The 22,518-nt window shown below is 30.7% G+C and overlaps 1 protein-coding gene and 1 long non-coding RNA gene across 4 annotated transcripts in view; one reads left to right on the top strand and one right to left on the bottom strand.

Moving 5' to 3' along the window:
- Window positions 1–8,013: 8,013 nt before the first annotated feature.
- LOC143256932 (uncharacterized) lies at window positions 8,014–16,059 on the top strand. Its single transcript, XR_013031613.1, has 2 exons — window positions 8,014–8,194; window positions 15,560–16,059. It is a non-coding gene; the product is annotated as an uncharacterized LOC143256932 (long non-coding RNA).
- LOC143256919 (solute carrier family 12 member 9-like) overlaps window positions 11,554–22,518 on the bottom strand; it is a 54,190-nt gene continuing 43,225 nt past the window's right edge. For all 3 annotated transcript variants that reach the window (XM_076514779.1, XM_076514790.1, XM_076514800.1), the window contains 2 exons: window positions 19,976–20,218; window positions 11,554–16,405 (listed from right to left, as the gene is read on the bottom strand). In XM_076514779.1, the coding sequence (XP_076370894.1) occupies window positions 15,554–16,405; window positions 19,976–20,218 (1,095 nt within the window). In that variant the 3' untranslated portion in view covers window positions 11,554–15,553. The remainder of the gene's footprint in view (window positions 16,406–19,975; window positions 20,219–22,518) is intronic.

The following is a 22,518-nucleotide window of genomic DNA, read 5'->3' as shown; positions in this document are numbered from 1 at the left end:
TAAGTGCTAAGCTACATCACGGGTATCTAAATTAAGTTTTTAGCGTTATAAGCAGGGCTACATTAAGATATATTGCCGCCCACGCATTCACGTAATCGCTCCAGAAGTAAAATATTTGAATTAGTTATGTCAATTATCACATTGTTATCAATCACATAATCGCTCAGAACTTTTGATTTGTTTCTCTGTCTGACGCGGATGGTTGTGATCCTCCATAGTACAAGGTTAAATTTTTTTTTTTTTGAGAATTTCGCACAAAGCTACTCGAGGGCTATCTCTGATAACCGTCCCTAATTTAGCAGTGTAAGACTAGAGGGAAAGAAGCTAGTCATCACCACCCACCGCAAACTCTTGGGCTACTCTTTTACCAACGAATAATGGGATTGACCGTCACATTATACACCCCCACGGCTGGGAGGGCGAGCATGTTTAGCGCGATGCGGGCGCGAACCCGCGACCATTGGATTACGAGTCGCACGCCTTACGCACTTAGCCATGCCAGCCCTTCACAAGCTTAAATAAACAACAACTTGATTCTGCTTTCGTTCTATGTTCGCTCTCGCTCGGGTTTTGGGTATCTCATGTACCCTGGAGGGTAAGGTGCTCTTTGACCTCTTCTTCCTTTCTTTACTTGTATGGTCATGCAGTGTTAGTTACTGCTTTAGAGTCAGAGTGGGCTGAAGTACTCCAACCCTTTTCAGGACAATGTCCATGTACTGGTATACATTTACAGATATTATTTTGCCCTATCAGTAGGAAGTCTAGTATGATGATGACCTTTCCCCCTCTATATATATTTATTATTATTTTATTTTGTTGTCATTTAATTATTTTTGTATTTAAAATATACGTTGATCGGGGACAGGTGTTTAGAACTATCTTCATGTTTGAGGTACCTGTCTAGTTCGTATAATAATTCATTTTTCATCCAATATTTATCAAAATACATTACTGTACTATGTAGGAGTCTATCTGGTATGGTTGGTATGTTTGAATATTTATGTATGAATTTAGATGATGCTGTTCTGGGAACTCTGTATGCTGTTGTGAGGAGTGTGTTTTGTATTCTTTGTAGCTTAGTTTTGATTTTTTTGTCTCTTACATAATCCAAGCTGGAGCTACATAGCCAATTACTGGTCTAATGTATGTTTTGTAAATGTTTAATATGTTGTCTGTTGATGCTCCACTATTCTTGCCAGTTTAACTTCTAACATTGTTGGTTCTTCCCCAGACTTTACTTTTAATTTCGTTTACATGGTTAATACATATTAATTTTGAGTCATAGGTTAGACTTAGAAATTTTGCCGATGTGGCAGTCTGAAGTAGTGTTCTATTCATATATATTTTAGGCTGTAATTATTGTTTTATCAGCTTTGTAAAGACGACAAGTTGTGTTTTTGATGTATTTATTTTTATTCTTTATTTTTGACAGTATTCGCTTATTCTATTTAGTTGTGGTTGTATGTTTGTGGCTGCTATCGTGGGTGTTTCGGCACTTTTCCAGACTGCCATATCATCAGCGAACTGTGAAGAGAATCCACGATTAGGATTTTTCAATGGCAAATTGTTTGCATACATGATGAAGAGTATAGGGCTAACCACCTCTCCCTGAGGGTCGCCAGCTTCTGGAGTAAAGTATTCAGAAAATGTTCCCTCTACATTTACTCTACATTTTCTGTTTTCCAAAAAGTTAGGTAGCCAGCGAATAACTCCACGAGGTAGTCCCATTACATTCATACGGAACTGTATACCATTGTGCAATACAGTGTCAAATGCTTTCTCAACGTCAAGAAAGCAGGCGGCAGTGCATTGTTTTTTGTTAAAGTTATCTATTATCTATCCAATTAGTCTGACTAAGTGGTCAGTTGTTTGTCTAAATTTTTTTAATCCATTTTGTTCTTCTAGTAATTTTGATGTTATCTCCAAGAATGTAGAGAGTCTGTTCTGATTTCTCTCAAGAATTTTGCCAACATAGCTGGTTAGGCTGATTGGTCGGTACCTATTAGGTTTATTTGCTGGCTTTCCTTCCTTATGGAACATTAATATATTAGCATGCTTCCAAGAAACTGGTATGTATCCTGAGGATAGTGATAAGTTAAAAAGTGCTTTTAAATGGTCAAACAATTTTGGAGTGCCCTATTTTTAGGAGGATGGCCTGTATCTCATCTTCACCTGAAGCTTTGTTTATTATGTTTTTTATTGCTTCATGAAGTTCATGTAAGAATATTTCTTTCGTTAGGATCATGTCTTCTTTGTTTGTTATGTGTCTTGTAGTTATCTCAGATTTACTTGTTGGGAAAATTGGTTCAAATTGTTCTTTATTGCTTAGTATATAATTTGTGACTTCGTTGTAAAAATAAGCATTCATATCTGGATCAGTATGTGTTTTAAATGTATTCTGTAGTTGGTCTTTGAAAGCTTCGGCTTTTTCTTTATTCGTGTATGCTATTGTATTATTGTATTCAAGTATAGGATATTTCTTTGCGGCTGAATTGTGGTTGGTGAGTCGTCTAAGGTGTGTCCAGAATTTTCTCAGGTCAGTTTTATCGTTTAATTTTGAGCAGAAATTATCCCATTTATCTTGTTTTTGTAGTTTTATTTGTGCTCTAATGTGATTGCTTATATAGTTTATTTGTGTTTTGGTTTCCCTATCTCTTGTTATCATGAATTGTCTTCTTAATTTTCTTCGTTTTTTTATTAGGGTTATTAATTGGGTGTTTGGTTTCCATGTGTTATTTGTTGTTTTACGGTTTTGTTTCGGTATTGTTTTATTGGCCGCTTTTTGAAGGCACTCCGTTATCGCTTGTCAATATAGTTTTTTTACTTCTTCTATAACGTTATTAGGTAATTGATTGTCTAATTCCTTTTGACAGTATTGCCAATTTGTTTTATTATTATCGAATTTGTCTTTTATGTAGGTTGTATTTTTATGGAGGACGAGATCGAAGAAACACAATTGGTAAATGGTTGCTGTCAACATCTTTTCCCACACGAGATTTTATTACCTTTTGGCTTACATTGTATGTACTAAGGCACAAGTATAGTATGTCACTGATGTTAGTGGCATACACTGTGTGTGTGTTATCATTTATTAGGGCTATATTATTATCATCTATAAACTGTAAGACACTTCTTCCATTGTTGTTTGTGTACTTGCAACCAAAGTTAACATTTTTACTGTTGAGATCTCCAATAACTATAGAGTTGTAGTTGTGGGAAAAGATGTTGTTGAGTAACGTCATATCTAGTTGTTTATGTGGTGAACAGTATATTCCTGCTACTGTTACTTTTGTTTTGTTTGTTTGCAGGATATCCACAGTAACATGTTCGTTGTTACTACTCATACATGATTTCTGTGACTGATAGATCTGTTTTATATAGCATCATTATGCCTCTATTTTTATCGTCTTTGTTTACTCTGTCTTTCCTTTTGTTGTGTAATTTGGTATCTTAAATCTATTGTTGATGTACATTAAAGTTTCGCTTACTATTATAATGTGAGGGTTAGTTTCTTGTATAAAGTCACCCATCTCATGTTTCTTGGACGCTATTGCTCCTTGGATGTTGATATATACCGCTGTGAACTTTATGTTGTCAGCATCTGTCTCGTGAGTGTTGTTGTTATGTGTGGTATATGAGGTATAATATGTTTTTTCAGCATGTTGATTATCAAATAAATACAGTTGGTTGTTTGACTTGGTTTTGTGTATTCTGTTATAAATTCTGTGATTATGTTTTAGAATATGATAGTCAATAGGCTTGTTTTGTCAGGTGTGTTAGCGTTTTTTTTTGGGAGTGAGGTATTGTTTTTTGTGATTTTTGTGTTTGTGTTAAGGTGTTATTTTCTTGTGTAATATTACTTTGTTCTTGCTGTTTTGTGTTTTGTTTTCTTTTAACACTTGTGCATACGTTGTTTTAGATGTTTTGCTAACTTCTGTTGTTGTGTCTGTTGTTTGCTGCGTACTTGTGTTAGGTTGTTCCTATTCTGTCGATGTTGTTCTTATCTGATATATACGTTGTTTTATTTGTTTGTATTTGTCACATCCTTCATAATTTGCTGTGTGGATTTCTCCACAGTTACAGCATTTAGGTGTTTCTTGTTCATTTTGCATTGAGAAATATGATGTTCCCCGCCACATCCGTAGTATCTCGGTGTTGCTAGACATGCCGCAGAAACGTGCCCATATCTTAGACAATTGCAGCATCGAGTTACTACAATTGCCGGAGTTTTTAATGATTCAACTTGGTATCTTTGATACCAACGCATTATTCCATTATTAATGAGGTTTTGTGTGTTGTAGCTGTCATCTATGTCAATTCGTATTAAATTTGTAGGTGCTTGTGTGTTTTTGAAAATTATTCTTTGTATATTTTGTTCATCCAGTGCTTGTGTAATGGTGTCAGGGTTTATAGATTGATGCACTCCTCTTACGACTATGAATTTAGGCTGCGCCTTACTACCTGGCAGGTGAATTTTGCTTTTACTGGCCATTCTTTCAATAGCCTATTTAGGTCAGTAGCCTTTTGTCCTCGAACAAGAACGCCACCTCTGGGCAGACGCTTGATATAAACAATAGAAGCTTGCGGTTTGCAGCGTTTGACCTTTGTCGCAAGTAGGCGTTAATTACTACTGAGTACCGTGGAGGCGTAGTTTTTGTGATATGTTACTACTTAGTGTTTTTTCTTTTTGTGGTGAATTTTGTTTTTACCTTTTGGATGACATTATATGTATCTTACATTTACAGCCACTTTTAAATTTGCCGCCCTATGCAGTGAGCTGCCTGCTATACCTATGCATAAATATGACCCTGATTATCATCATTCAGACTTCCCGCTGAGTCATTGGAGGATCATCCCAAAGAGAGTTAATTAAATAGTTGCTTCTATATCACAAGTTTTGTTTGCAAAGAAAAAAGAATATTTTTGCTATTTTAAGACAACAATCGCATGCCCAGTTATTTAACAATGGTAGATCAATGTGGTTTGTAATTGTTTTTATTAGACACTCAAGCTACCTATGAGTGTACGTACCTTTGTTCTTACAGGGGTGTACTTTTTATTATTTTATTTTTTTTAAATATATTACTTTTCTACTTAAGAAGAGAAAACATACATTTTTAATCACTGAGCATAACTAGTAATGAAATAATACTGTAATAATTAATTATATTATTTTTTATTTTAGTAAATTCCGTGATTGCCTTTCTTCTAGAGCTTTCCAATTTTTAACTAAAAATACTTCAATGAGATTAAAAGATGCAGGCCCGGCATGGCCAAGTGTGTTAAGGCGTGCGACTCGTAATCTGAGGGGCGCGGGTTCGCATCCCCCTCGCACCCAACATGCTCGCCTTTTCAGCCGTGGGGGCATTAAAATGTTACGGTCAATCCCACTATTCGTTGGTAAAAAGAGTAGCTCAAGAGTTGGCGGTGGGTGGTGATGACTATCTGCCTTCCCTCTAGTCTTACACTCCTAAATTAGGGACGGCTAGTACAGATAACCCTCGAGTAGCTTTGTGCGAGAGAATTTAAAAAAAAAAAAAAGATGCATCTTTTCACGTGGACTTCGCACAAACTAATAGTTGGGTCCTGGATCTTAAGAAGGTGAAAAAATGAACAGAGATTTTAAGTTAATTTTAAATTAAGATTAGTTTACCTTTATATCAGATAACTTTTTATTTTATTTTATTTTGTGTTTTTTTTATAGCAAAGCTACATCGGATTATCTGCTGTGTCCAACGAGGGGAATCGAACCCCTGATTTTAGGGTTGTAAATCCAAAGACTTTTTATTTATAGATATGTTTGCTCTTTAAGCGTTTCTGTAATGATTCATGAATTTTAGTTTTCACCTTTACTGAGGTTTCACTACAAAACAAAACAACCTCTCATTGAAAACTCATACCAGGAACTTGGCTGACTACAACTCGGCTATCCTAAAATAGCCGTTAAAGTACGGTCGCATGAACCCAAGATCACCACTCTCGTGCAGCAAATAAGAAAGGTTTTGTCTGCACGAGAAACCAGACGGTTCGTCCATGAGTAGCTTATAGACTCTGGTCTTTTTTGTTGTTAAATAATACAAAAGGCGTCTTGTATCTTATTCACATTTTGGTCCCTTTCTACAAAGTGAATTTACGTTCTCACTACATATTAGTCCCCCAGTGGCACAGCGACATGTCTGTGGACTTACACGCTAGAAACCGGGTTACGATACCAGTGGTGGGCAGAGAACAGATAGCCCATTGTGTAGCTTTGTGCTCAAGTCAAAACAAACAAAATTGTTTTTGGTTGATAATGATTAAATCAAACTCTTCTTGCTGTAAATTGTTAATGTTACCTTTCGTTTTCTTTAAATTTGCTCGATTTATTTTCTTTTATTTGTTACGTGATGTTAGGTTGAATTAGGAGAAGTTCAATTAGAATAACTGTAATTACTTTGAGTTAGAACACTTTAATCGCGTTATAAGATATTTGCTTCCCACAATGCAAAATTGATCGCATCGGAGAAACGTTTTAATAGACGAATACCATGTTATATAAACGAAATAATATCGTGAAAATACGCCTAGTGCTTTTGTAGAAATATTTATTATTAAAAACCTTCTCGTAATTATTTTTTCACGTAAACGTTAAGAAAATAGATAGGCCAGAAAATCCATCGTTTGTGTATACGTGTTAACACCCATTACTTAAGAGCTAACTGGCTCGATTATTATAATTTTTGATACACTAATTGTAATCTACCCTTTGATCACATTAGCTATTTAAGTATTTTTGCCCAAGAAGAGAAACATCTTCATTTTTATAGACTTCTGGCTTTGATTTTAAAGACATCAGTACTGAATTAATTAAACGAGTCACACAAAGCAGGGTATGCAATTGACATTTGATGAAGTAATTAGGGATTTAATAATAAAAGAAGAAAAAAAAAAAGAGGAAGAGACGTTATTTATCATCGTTCTTTATATAGTGTTTGCTTCCTTAAATAATACACTAAGCTAATTCGATATAAAATAACACTGAATGCACCCACCTTGCTCGAACATTTTAATCTAAAATTTACATCATATAAAGATTTATTAGCAATTTAAGATTATTAATACAATAATATTAACCTGGCCGGGTGGGGTTAGGGCGGTGGACTCATAATCCGAGGGTCTCGGGTTCGAACTTCTGTCACAACGAACACATTCGCCATTTCAGCCGTAGAAGCGTTATAATTTTACAGTCAATCCCACTATTCATTGGTAACAGAGTAACCCAAGAGTTGGTGGTAGGTTTTGATGACTAAAGGACTGTCTTCCTTCTAGTCTTACACCGCTAAATTAGGGACGGCTGGCGCAGATAGCCTTCGTGTAGAGCAAAATTCAAAACAAATTAATATACCATTTAGGTGAGCTTGAGAAGTTGGTGTGAATCAAAGCGAAATAATAAGACTTATCTTGGACAAGGAAAATTATCTAGTGATGAAAAACCAGCATTTTCAAAGATCTAACAATTAATAAACTGTTTTGTTTGGCCTTCGAATGTTTTCCCTGGAAGAAAGACAGTAAAGTTTTTAAAGTAAATAAACAAAACACGTGATAACAGACAAATAAAAAAAAAAAAAAAAAAAAAAACAGACTCGCTAATGAAAACGCTGTTTTTTACTGAGTGGAATTATTTCTTTGGAAACCAGAAGACACATTCTATACACATTACCTTACAAGCAATATATTCTATAAGCTACTGTTTATTAAAAAGTTAATTATTCTGCTCATAGTTAATCACAAAGTTATGTAATGAACTATCTCTGCTTTGTCCACAACAGGTATCGAAACCTGATTTTTAGCGTTACACGTCCGAAAACTTTCTGCTGAGCCACAGCCGCTTCCTAGTAGTAGTTAATTTGGTACATACGTAGTCATCTCCTTGGATGAAACTAGGTGGTCTTGCGCTTAATGCTGAAGCAGAACTTCGAGGTTCCTTTAACTGGCTCAGCAGTAAAGGCACTCGACTCATAAACTATGGTTCGCAGTCGTAGTCACTTTTGAAACGTTGTGAGAGAAATGTTCAAATTTTACTGTCTAACTAACCAAGAGTTAACAGTATATACTTTTGAGTAACTGATTTCCTAGTCCAAAATTTGGAACATAAGTGAACGAAAATTCTGAAACTACCTCTTACGAATTGTTTCCCTTGAGTGTCCAGATGGAGGTATTTTTAATGTTTTATATAATTGTAACTAAGTACTATGAATATTTACAGAATATAGTTTGATACTATGTTTATGTTGTATATAAATCCATTATATGAAATTACGTCCTGCCGTGTTTTAAAGAGTAAACGTAACCCTGTAATTAGATTTTTTTAAGCTTTTGCCAAAGCTCAAAATGTGATATATAATTAACAAGCGGGAAAAAAAGTACATTTCCAAGTAGAGTTACCATAATGGCTAAATATATTTGTCAGGTTAAAGGATATCATCCACAAATTCTTAGTTATTTTTAGTTGTTATAACTGTAAAAGGTTTTAGTATAACGAAGACTATCCAAATGCTCAGTCAAAGAAACCAGTATCAAACTTCAAGAGATAATCATGAAAACACATAACTGATTGATAAAACATTGGCTGCTAGGTATGGTATTTAACATAATAAAAGATTCGTGAAATAATATTCCAGCACCTAACTGTTTTCTATTTTAACGCAAAGCTACACAATGGGCCATTTGCTCCATGTCCAGGACAGGGAATCGAGCCCTGTGTTTTAGCGTTGTAAATCCGTGAATTTACTGTTAATATTTATGGGACAGTAGTCAACAACAAGATATTTAAACCTAATTCATGTGATGAATGAATTTAAATAGTGGTGCAATGTATATTCTAGTGGATTAATTATGTTAGAATATTATACAAAATATTCAGATAAGTTACAAGTTATTCTAGTGGATTAATTATGTTAGAATATTATACAAAATATTCAGATATTATACAAAATATTCAGATAAGTTACAAGTTATTCTAGTGGATTAATTATGTTAGAATATTATACAAAATATTCAGATAAGTTACAAGTTATTCTAGTGGATTAATTATGTTAGAATATTATACAAAATATTCAGATAAGTTACAAGTTATTCTAGTAGATTAATTATGTTAGAATATTATACAATATATTCAGATAAGTTACAAGTTATTCTAGTGGATTAATTATGTTAGAATATTATACAAAATATTCAGATAAGTTACAAGTTATTCTAGTGGATTAATTATGTTAGAATATTATACAAAATATTCAGATAAGTTACAAGTTATTCTAGTGGATTAATTATGTTAGAATATTATACAATATATTCAGATAAGTTACAAGTTATTCTAGTGGATTAATTATGTTAGAATATTATACAAAATATTCAGATAAGTTACAAGTTATTCTAGTGGATTAATTATGTTAGAATATTATACAATATATTCAGATAAGTTACAAGTTATTCTAGTGGATTAATTATGTTAGAATATTATACAAAATATTCAGATAAGTTACAAGTTATTCTAGTGGATTAATTATGTTAGAATATTATACAATATATTCAGATAAGTTACAAGTTATTCTAGTGGATTAATTATGTTAGAATATTATACAATATATTCAGATAAGTTACAAGTTATTCTAGTGGATTAATTATGTTAGAATATTATACAAAATATTCAGATAAGTTACAAGTTATTCTAGTGGATTAATTATGTTAGAATATTATACAATATATTCAGATAAGTTACAAATTATTCTAGTGGATTAATTATGTTAGAATATTATACAAAATATTCAGATAAGTTACAAGTTATTCTAGTGGATTAATTATGTTAGAATATTATACAATATATTCAGATAAGTTACAAGTTATTCTAGTGGATTAATTATGTTAGAATATTATACAATATATTCAGATAAGTTACAAGTTATTCTAGTGGATTAATTATGTTAGAATATTATACAATATATTCAGATAAGTTACAAGTTATTCTAGTGGATTAATTATGTTAGAATATTATACAAAATATTCAGATAAGTTACAAGTTATTCTAGTGGATTAATTATGTTAGAATATTATACAATATATTCAGATAAGTTACAAGTTATTCTAGTGGATTAATTATGTTAGAATATTATACAAAATATTCAGATAAGTTACAAGTTATTCTAGTGGATTAATTATGTTAGAATATTATACAATATATTCAGATAAGTTACAAGTTATTCTAGTGGATTAATTATGTTAGAATATTATACAAAATATTCAGATAAGTTACAAGTTATTCTAGTGGATTAATTATGTTAGAATATTATACAAAATATTCAGATAAGTTACAAGTTATTCTAGTGGATTAATTATGTTAGAATATTATACAAAATATTCAGATAAGTTACAAGTTATTCTAGTGGATTAATTATGTTAGAATATTATACAAAATATTCAGATAAGTTACAAGTTATTCTAGTGGATTAATTATGTTAGAATATTATACAAAATATTCAGATAAGTTACAAGTTATTCTAGTGGATTAATTATGTTAGAATATTATACAAAATATTCAGATAAGTTACAAGTTATTTTAGTGGATTAATTATGTTAGAATATTATACAAAATATTCAGATAAGTTACAAGTTATTCTAGTAGATTAATTATGTTAGAATATTATACAAAATATTCAGATAAGTTACAAGTTATTCTAGTAGATTAATTATGTTAGAATATTATACAAAATATATTCAGATAAGTTACAAGTTATTCTAGTGGATTAATTATGTTAGAATATTATACAAAATATTCAGATAAGTTACAAGTTATTCTAGTGGATTAATTATGTTAGAATATTATACAAAATATATTCAGATAAGTTACAAGTTATTCTAGTGGATTAATTATGTTAGAATATTATACAAAATATTCAGATAAGTTACAAGTTATTCTAGTGGATTAATTATGTTAGAATATTATACAAAATATTCAGATAAGTTACAAGTTATTCTAGTGGATTAATTATGTTAGAATATTATACAAAATATTCAGATAAGTTACAAGTTATTCTAGTGGATTAATTATGTTAGAATATTATACAAAATATATTCAGATAAGTTACAAGTTATTCTAGTGGATTAATTATGTTAGAATATTATACAAAATATTCAGATAAGTTACAAGTTATTCTAGTGGATTAATTATGTTAGAATATTATACAAAATATTCAGATAAGTTACAAGTTATTCTAGTGGATTAATTATGTTAGAATATTATACAAAATATTCAGATAAGTTACAAGTTATTCTAGTGGATTAATTATGTTAGAATATTATACAAAATATTCAGATAAGTTACAAGTTATTCTAGTGGATTAATTATGTTAGAATATTATACAAAATATTCAGATAAGTTACAAGTTATTCTAGTGGATTAATTATGTTAGAATATTATACAAAATATTCAGATAAGTTACAAGTTATTCTAGTGGATTAATTATGTTAGAATATTATACAAAATATTCAGATAAGTTACAAGTAAAAAACAACAACAAATTTCTTAATTTATTTTATTACAATTAACAATTAAAGAGATACAAATATACACATGATTTATTTGAGAAATGATTAGTTATCTATGCCACAATTAATTTTCCCTGACCTAATGACATTGTAAATTCAAGAGAATATAGGTGTACTACATTTCAAAACTAACTCAACCAACATTGCATTGTTACATAGGTTGTTTTAGGTTTTAATTTTACCATGTGTTTACTTTTTTAAAATTTCTAATGATTACTTATGTTTTATCACTTACTTTTTTAACCACTACATACCAGAAGGATAGATATGTCCAATTTTGTTGATTCAACATCAGTGTTAACACTGACAGTTCATTATAATTAGCACAGCTGAAGATAGCATAAAACCAACAACACACAACTCTTTTTAACACTGTACATTTCATCCAAGTTGAACAAATAAAATTGAATAAATAGCATTCTCTTTAAGTTGGTTTTCACCTTTGAGAACAAATATAATAAAAGGTTTTGTCTTGAACATTACCCTTTATATGATTCAACCAATCACAAATCAAGCTAAATACATTTTTTGGTGTTAACTTCCATCACTCAAACAAAATCTGAAAAATAATCACATTTAACAGTTATAAAGCTGGCTATCATATAGATATTATTCCACCAGAAACAAATATTTTAACACAGTTATGTATGTAAATAGTATAGAAATGTTATCCAAACACACAAAACAAATGTGTATATCGTTCTTTAAGACTTCATGTAGCCCACGTGGTAAAGACAAAATCACTAGAAGTTTTCATTACCCGTAATCACTAACTACTACATTTCAAACACAATCACACTTTCTACTGTGTTTAACAAAGTTATGAATAACTTTAAAATCACAACTAATAAGCACTTTTACATTAACATGTTACTTAACTTTGTATTCTGTTTAACAAAAACATATGAATAAGCTGAAAATATATATATTTTTGTGAATGATAAAATTATATAAAGAAATTGCTGAGAAAACTACTATACTGTTTTAAAAAAGTTACAATTTGTTACAATTTGTTATGGGGTGAGAAAAAAAAATCTCAAACTTTTTAAGTAGTTACAATGTGCAAAATAATATAGAGCTCTAATATGGGTATTCTATCTGTATCTGGAAAAAATACAATTTCCCAAATCTACTACAGCCATTTTTTTGCTTTATATGAAAACCTATTTGCTTATTTCTATAAATTACAAGATCCATCTTTTGTCTTATAACATTAATTTTAGATTGTTCAGTACAATAGTCTATAAATTATTTCACTGACTTTGACCAATGAACAATTTATGTCTGTATCTACATTATATGATAAAGATAAATACAATGTGATACAAGGAAATCTTTGATTCAGATAAAAAATTGTCTGTCTATTCAGTACAATCAGAAAACAACCATACCTGATTAATTTAATGAAAGCAGTAATATTTCACTGAAACCCCTTCAAAATGAATAATGCAAATTTTTGTGTATGATGCCACTCAAAAACCAGTGGGTCAAAAGATACACCTAAATTATGGCTGATGTTGGTACGACTGTTTTACAATAGATACCAATTATCTTAAAATATCAAAATATTATAGGAACAGGTTAAATAGGACATTCTAAAATTGAAAGTTTCTGACACTACACGTTACATATTTCTTTAAAACTGAGAAATATACCAAGTTATTAAGCATCTATTTAGTGACTTATATAAAGTTTTAACATCATGCAGTAAGCAGTATAGTTGCAACTAAACAAAAACATGTACAGCTTATCACAGGGTAGAGGATATGGGATTATCTGTTAAATGACATCACTGCACTAAATTTGCTTCATAATTTTAGCAAGACTGTCCAATAACCTGTTACAGTATATCACCTATAACATCTTAGTCATGAATATCAGTATATAGTAAACATATCATATATTCTTAAGTATAACAACAAAACAATAAGTTTTCAGTTAAACAACATCAATATTTGACATTGTTTTAACAATAAACACACTTCACACAATATTGCTCATAACAAGTATTTTATAGCTATTAGCTACACACACAGACATATCACTGCTGCTTGTGCAAAAACCTATAAAAATATTTTTCATAGAACTGTGACAATATGTATTTGAACATTGTTAGCCATGAAAAAAATATTCAATGTATATCATAGAAAATTTTGAAATCTTCAAAGCAACTACTTAACTGTAAAACTTGATTACAGCAAAGATTAAACAAAAATAATTCTGAGTTAAAAATGTCAACCTATACAATACAGAACAATAATATCTCCTGCTGATAAATGTTGTTAAATATCAAGACAGTAATAGTAAAATTTGTAACATTTTAGTAATTCTTAAGGAAAACTTGAAATGTTAGGAATTTTAGAATTGAGATATTTACATAATAGATAAAACAATATTCATTATTGAACAAATTCCGGCTAGTTTAAGTATACTGGATGAAATAGTTTGAAACTTGAGATAAACTTTCTATCAAGTACGTAGTGTCTGCAAACATCTTATTTTCGTATGTATATTTAAAAAAAATTAAAATTAGTAAAAAATTCATTACAAATTTAAAAAAAAACAATTATAAAATGCTTATTTTTTATGTAGATGCCAATTACTAATTATCATATTTTCTTATGTTCTTATAAATTTTTTCTTTAGTTTTTATTTTATAAGACTACCTTTCAACATTGCATTAAAAATTCTGAATACAGTTTTAGTGAGAATCTACAAGCATGTTACCAAGTTGTAAACTTAAGGTAATTTATCAGTTAACTATCACATATAGGAATATATAAATAAAGCATTTAGGTCCAAGTTTAAGTATGGAAATATGTTCTATGTACAAGAGAAGGGAGCAACTAAAACAGATATAAATTAATGCTTCTGTATTTGTTAAGAATAGGATCATGCCCTTTTATTAACAGGACTTCTTTTTATTTTTCATCTATTAATCTTGTGTTCTCTGTTAAAGATTTTAACATTAATCAAAAAGCATGTCTGTACTTAGACACATGTTAAAAACTTAAAATGGAGATTTTAATTGCTCACACAAAGAAATAGAAAGTTGTCTGTTTGTCTTTGTCTTATTAATACAAGTTTTTATATCCATGCTTTCAACTGAATGAATGTTCTGAAGTTTCATTATCCATATATTTTTGGACAGCTGTTGACCTTGCTTTTTTCCAGTTAAAAATGTAAATTGTAATTTAACTTCAATTTTATACTTTCCGACTATTTATAACAAATTTTTTGTCAAATATGAAATCTTAAAAATATCAGAATATTGTTTTTTATCCACATCAAAACACCAACAAATACTAGAATAACTAGTGACAAATTTAAGTTTAATAGGCTAGTTTTGTTCTTATACTAAATGATGAAAAAACATGAGGACACAAATTCACATTTTACACCTTTTTTCTTACTGAATTAAAAATCACTTATTTCTTTACAAATTTAAAATTCCTCCTTAAACTTTTTTGTACCTATTCACATTAAAACTAAAACCTTTAAGGGAGAAAAATCTATTCTTCATCCTAACCTCAAACATACAAATATATTTTCAAAGGAATTTCTTAATCTGAATTTAAAAAATTTTAAATTTAAATTCAACTTATGAGAAAAGAAAATATTCATATGTCTATTCAAATTCATAGCCAAGTCTACACTTAACTTTTAGTTTATAAATATGAGACATCATACAGACTATATATGATAGTAAGTTCATAGGTTAAGATGAAAATTTACATTTTATGAAAAATTAAAATGTTTATATACATCTATTGAAATTAAAAGTCAAGTTTACAATAGACTTAGATTTATGAATATGTTATAAATATTACACATTTGATCTGGTTATAAGTTTATAGATTGGGACCAAAATTTGCTCTTATGAGAAAATTTATATATAAATATGTATATTTTATAAACTCACAATTAATATGTTTGTACTTACATCTTTTACATTGTTAATTTTATTTTGACCTTAAAGAGTAGTGGAGATGACAGGACTGATTCCATGAACCAGCAATGTTGGTGGAAGATCTGCTGTTAAAAGGTTCAATTTTTCAAGGTACAACTCATTGTGTTGTTCTTCTGAAGGAGGAGCTGGAAGGTGAATGAAAAGAACAGCCGTACTTTTAGTGTGTTGTCTGATCATGACATTCACACTATGCAGATAATTATATCCAACATGGTCATTCTCATTGTCCAAAAGGGCAGTTATATGGTCCCAGAAGATTACACTGATTGATGCATTAATTCTCAACATCTTTAGCATACTTTCCCACTGATTTTGGATGTGAGAAGCACTCTCTGTCTGAGCATCCATACACATAAATACCCTCAATACAGTAAAGTGTTTCCAACTACTCACCATGTTAAGAATACAGGCCAGCTGCATGATGAAAAGCCAGGAATTATCAATATCAGTAACTACCCCAGGATGGAAAAAATCCATTGGCCATACATCAATGTAGGTGACACCCTTAGTCTTTTTTAACTTGTCTTTGTCAAGTTTTTCAAAATAGCGAGCTAAACAGACATTCTTCTGAAGCCAAAAAATGCTGTCATGAATCATTTTTACATACTCATTAGCAGTAAGCATTTTGCTTGTTTCTTGATCTCTTAATCCCAAGAAAACCTGGTCTCGAATGGTTGCTCTATGGAGTGGCTGAAAAGCCTGATCCTTCTCAAAGAAATCAACTGGAGAGCATTCATCATAAAAACCAAAAAGAATTGTATTTGGTTTCATGGCTCCAAGTCCTGCCACCCACACAAGATGATGAAAACCTTCTTGAACTGACCTAGCTAAGGTAACCTCCACAAAAGCTTTAACCTGAAATACAGAAAAAAACATCCATCTGACAAACAAAATTTATAACTACATAAATTAATAACAAAGAAAGGGTAACAAAAAACCTAAGCTAAAATACTATATCTAGTATGGTGATATGTAACATAATCCATTATTTTGTTAAAACTCCTTTAATTTTCAATCTTTTCCACACAAAGATTTATATGTAATAATGTTACATCATTGTTCAAACACGTTTCTTAGAGTTTATACCTAATTCAAATTCATATAGCGTGTAATAGTTTCATTATCCACGACTACCTAGTGCAATGTTGTTCTCTAAATGTCAGCACACAGGTTTTCTACGTACATTCCAATCCCACATGCCTTTGTACGTATGGCAGGAAGGAAGGTGTGTGTGTGTGTGTGTGTGTGTGTGTGTGTGTGTGTGTGTGTGTGTGTGTGTGTGTGTGTGTGTAACTTGTAGCCTTATGAATAAAAAATACAAACTTTTTCTGTCATTTATAGTTGCTGATAAGTGTATTAAGTTTGGGAACTATAATTTTCAGAATGCTTGAAAAATAAAACATGATACAGAAACTGTTATTTCATAGATAATGTAAGTTTCATAAATAAATTGCTTTTAAAAAATATTGTTCTTTTATCACTTAAGTTTAGATGGGGAAAGCCATGGCCATGTAAAATAAAGTTTGTTGTTTTCAGTTGTGACTGCTTAAAGTGCCAGCAGCACTAAATACCAGATTTAATATTACATTAATAATAGGCTTACTACTGTCTCAGAGATAACTGAAAATGAGCTCATAATTAGAGAACCTTCAAATATAAAAGAATTTCTAGAACTGTTTGTTTACTGAACAGCTTTCTTCAATATTACAGAAAAATATACATACTTCTCCATCCTTTAAAAATTGCTAGTTAGGCTTATGGAGATAATTTCCTTTTAAGTTGTTTTGTGAAACATATAATGTACAGTTTCCATGTAAACTTGACTCTTCAAGCTTTTTTTGTTTTTTTAAACACTTGGCAACAGAAAGAATTTTGTATTTTTCAAACACATTTAAAACAGTTTATATCTTTCAAGCCAACCCATAAGGTGGACTTTTGTATACTTATCCAATATATTTTTTTCTCAATACATATAATTATCTTTATTAACTTTTAATACAAAATTGTTACAAGGGTAGAAACTGGGAAAATCTGGGTCCAAATGATCATTGCTCTATTAGGTTGAATGTTTCGCTGAAGATAATGAATAATCATATCTTGGTTACTAATTTGAAATAAAAAATTCTTAAGGGATGTGACAAGAATTATCTGTAAAATTTGGTAGGTGAGTTGTTTGGAGACACTGACCAGATGTGGAAATATTTTTATATATTCAAAATAAACATATTCGTTATAGAAAGTAAAAAATGGTGGCTGTATGTAAAAACAAAAACAAGTTGGCTCATGAAGAACATAATAAAACTAAAGAAAGGTATCATATTTTAAGAAATTTAAATTGACTGGTATGACAGGAGATTTAGAAGACTATAAGTTAAGAAAGTTGATCAAACAGAAAATTAGAAAATCAAAAGAGAATTTATGAAAAGAGTTGTCTGAAAACATAAAAATTAACAGCAAGGATTTCTTTAAATACTTTAAGGGTAAGTAAAATGTTAGAATGGAGGTAAGGGGTGATAAAAGAAGGTTCATAACTGATGATTGTGAAATGGCTGGGTTATTAAATTCTTTTATTTTGGTTTTTGCTTGTGAAGATGTAAGCAGTACTCCTCATCTTAAATAGTTTAAAAAAAGATGATCACATTAATTCCAAACTTACTAAGAAAAGAAATAGGCCAGATAATATTTCCCCAAGGGTTTTGAATGAGGTCAAGGACTGGATATGTGAATCACTTACTACTATTTGCTGTAAATCACTGAATAGTGAGCAAGTGCCAAATAACTGGAAGTTAGCTAATGTTACTCCTGTTTTCAAGGGAGGTGATAAAAGTTCTCAGTAATTATATAATCAGTTGTGGGAAATGTTTTAAAAAGTCTGATAAAAGATATGTTGTAAAGGTCATTTAACAAAGTTTAAAATTTTATTGGAGAGTCAATGTGGCTTAGAAGTCTTGCCTTACAAATATTTGTACATTCTTTGCTTGTGTAGAATAGGGTAAAGGTGTAAATTTGAAGTACCTGGATTTTCAGAAAGCCTTTAACAAGGTATAACATAAAAGGCTTGTAAAAAATATCTCTGTAGGAGTGGGGAATAAGTTACTTAAATGAACAGAAGAGTGACTGGATGGAAGAAAGTGGAGGATTGTCATAAATGGAGATTAGTCAAATTGGATGAATGTCAAATGGGGTTCCTCAGGACTCAGTTTTAGGACTTTTGCTTTTGTTGATTTACAGTAATGACACAGATGATGGAATGCTAAACAAGTTACTTAAATTTGGTAATGATATTAAGGTCTTAGGCATCTCTAACTGTGAAGAGGATACTGCTGATTAACAAAAGGATTTAGATCATTTAGTGATTTGGGCAAATAAATAGCAGATGGGTTTTAATTATAATATATACAAGATAATGCATGTGGGCTGTCACACTTTGAGTGAGAGTAGCCTTAACAGTTTCATGACAGACACGGATCTTGGTATAAAGCCATCCAAGCAAGGTGCTGTTGCTAGTGATAGGTGAAATAGGATTCTATGTTGTACCTACAGAAATATTGAATACAAGTGTAAATAGGTAAAAATGTCATTTTACAGGTTATTGGTTAGGCCACATTTGGAGTACTGTGTTCAGTCTTGGACTCCTTACATTAGGAAAGACATTGGACTATTGGAAATGGTTCAAAGGAGGGTTTGTCATATGAAGAGATATTAAGATCTTGGAAAAAAAAAGTTAGAGGTTAGATTGAGATGTTTAACCTGTTGACTGCCAAGCATTTCAGCTGCTACAATACAACTCTAATGCTTGTTCATTTTGTAACTTTTTTCGTGACGCCATTTTGGATCGAAAGTGAAACAATTTGTAAGTAGGTCAAATGCATGTATGGTGCTGACATCTATCATTGAAGTTAGGTGTTATTGAGAACAAATTAACTCATCCGTGGCACTGTGTTACTGATCGACTTGGACGAGTTATCTCGTCTACTGCACTGAACAGGTTAAGATTGCAAAGGGAACTGATAAGTGTTGATGTATCATCTTTTTTCATATTTAACAGTGAGAATAGTAGGACTATGGGACACAAATATAAATTTTGGCAAAGTAGAAGTCATCTTCAGCTAAAACAGTTAATTTTCTAAGATGGTTGTTGTCCTCTGGAATGGGGTTGTTGTCAGATGCTGTGGAGGCACTAGATTTAAGTGAATTTAAAAAAAAAAACTTGATAACTATATGAATGTTTAGGATTGGCTTTAAATTTCTTTTTTAATAGTTTCAGAACAGCTGAGATAGATTAATAGGTCCCTTCTGTTATGTTATAATTTTAAAAATTACCAGAATACTTGTCTGTTCTTTTCACAAGCACTAAGTTTACTTTAAATTATATTTCTGTGTCATATCTCAACTTCTTCCTAAAATAGTAATCTATAAACTTGCCTTCAGTTTGTCTATTAGAGACAACCACAAAGGGTATTCTTCACTTATAGGATCTGTGGCAAACATGTCCTTATTTCCAATCTTTACATGGCCTAGCACATACAATCCACTCTTCTTCAGGTCATTGGCAAACTTGATTAGTGATACACAAGATCGGGGATTTGCCACCATCAGCAAAAACTGGGGTCGCCAAAACTTGATGTGGTCCTTTCGGCTGTCAAGCAATAACAAATACTTTCTTACCTGAAAGAATACAGAATCATTAATTAAGTCTTTGCTTATAGATAAGATCCAACAACAACATGAAAACAAAGTAGCACTGAACTCTGCAATGTTAGATAAACAAGTACTACTTCTCCTGCAATTTTATTAAACCTAGAAAAAAAAGGGGGAAATACAAAAATAAAAATGCTGACAACAGGAAATAACCTTTTTCTCATTTCTCAAAAGACCCAACTTAGTTAAATGTGTAATATTTATACTTTATTGCAAAGTTCCTCACCTATGAGAAAAGCCTTTAACTTTATAAAATATCCTTAGGTGCCCATCAACAGAAAGTAAATTTCTTTAGCTTTCAAACCACTTGAGTTCTCTAAAAACGTTTTTTTTATTTATTGTAGAAGCAACTGAAAATATGTATTGAATAGTTAAAATTTGTGATTGTGAAATATGATTTTTTAACTTTAAGTCACTTAAGAAATGTTTTTGCCCATAAGTATATCTTATTTTACAAGGAATTTATTATCTTTATAGTACACAGCTTTCTACTGGCTGTTCATCTTTTTGTGCTACATTTTATGGATCATACCAAAACTAAATATACACACATTATCAGACTATAATTTATATTCAAAACAGCTTTTAACAGCTACCTTGCACAAGATGGATCATAATACTTTATGCTTAATTTACTGGAAGCAAGAATAATTTGTTGTTTCAAATAAAAAAAACATTGTAATAGCAACTCACTAGACAGGGAAATTGTTCATTTTAAGACACTTTCATGAAATAATCAATTATCTTTATTGATCAACAATGAAAAAAACAAACTTGAAGTGATTTCTAATCAAGCTCACTGTTGTATACACATACATCAACTTGTATAGTTTTATGTCTATAAAGGTATGGCAAAGATTAGAATAGAAATGTCTTAACCCTTAAATGGCAGCCATCATCAACTGATGCTGCTACTCACAGCATTCCCACTGTTTAAAGGTTAAAGAATAGTTTGTTGCAACTTTTAAAATGTCAAAATCATTTCAATTTTAGATATTTGGATGTTTAAAAATATTTTATATCTCATGAAATAAAAGAATCTTATCAGCAGCCAACATTATTTTAGGAGTGCAAAATACAGTATAGGTGTGGTGAAATGGTAGGTATCGAAACCAAATTTAGAAATTTTGTATGTAGTGTTATGTTACCAAAAACTGATCACCTTTGGAAATTGTATGAACAGCCCATCTTATGCAAAATCTTTGTACATTCAAGTACTAAAGACGAGTTCAGATCAGGAACTTAGAACTAAGATAGACATATCCTTCATATTTGATGGTTTCAGTAAATAAGGAATATGAATCAACTTTGAGAGCAGGACCATTTATAAAGAGATCTTCAAGAAGTCATTGAAAGCCATGGTAAACAAAGTGCAATGTATTATAACTAGTGAGAATTTAAGAACACAATGATTAGTACTAAAACCCACCCACGAGCCCCAAGTAACAGTATGCAATATAATCAACAAAAATCTCCATGTGGAAAAATGATACAAGTCAAGTGCACCCAAGTTGCTTCCACACATATCCATTCAATTGTTGCATACCTCATGTAGCACTTATGTTTCTGCTCTATTAGTGTTAAGACAGGTGCTATAAGAATGTTGTCCTGGTACATTAGATGGATTATATAAAATATTCAGAAAAGAGTGGTGGGATTTGGATATCAAAGTCTTAAAACAGAGGTTTTTACAGTGGAAATTATAGTGAAGGATTGCTGTGAAATTGCACAGTCATCAGACGGAGTGGCATCAGATATGGTAACATGGACTACAATAAAATGGAGAGGGTCCAAAATAATTTCAACATAATAAACTCAAGCTCTGTAAGAACACTTACAAAGAAAATGAGGTCTTCTATGAAAGTTAAATTTGCACTTCACATAAAAGCTAAAAAATAAGCAGAATTTTTAATATTATAGCTATATCAAGAAAAAATTCACTGTTATAAAATAACGTCAGTCACATCAGACCACTATTATGTCAAAGCATCTGATGATCAGCCATGTGATATTAAATGCGTATACTTTCAAATCAATTTTATAAGTACTTGGACAGAAGAATAAGCTATTCAGCTACAACTCAAGCAGGTTACTATTGTGGCAAATTCTGGCTCATTACAATTGTTTTGTATCTGCTCTAATACAGAATCAAACATCTGAAACTGAACACCACGGCAGAGTACAAATAGTAAAAAAAACAACAAAAAAAACACTTAGTAAAGAACATTATTGTCATAGCATAATACAAAACAGCTATAATAGTGCAA

This window comes from Tachypleus tridentatus, chromosome 1, assembly GCF_004210375.1.
Source record: "Tachypleus tridentatus isolate NWPU-2018 chromosome 1, ASM421037v1, whole genome shotgun sequence".
NCBI classification, from domain to species: Eukaryota; Metazoa; Arthropoda; class Merostomata; order Xiphosura; family Limulidae; genus Tachypleus; species Tachypleus tridentatus.
Note: the sequence above shows the minus strand (reverse complement) of the source record. Positions and strands in the feature narration are given on the sequence as shown.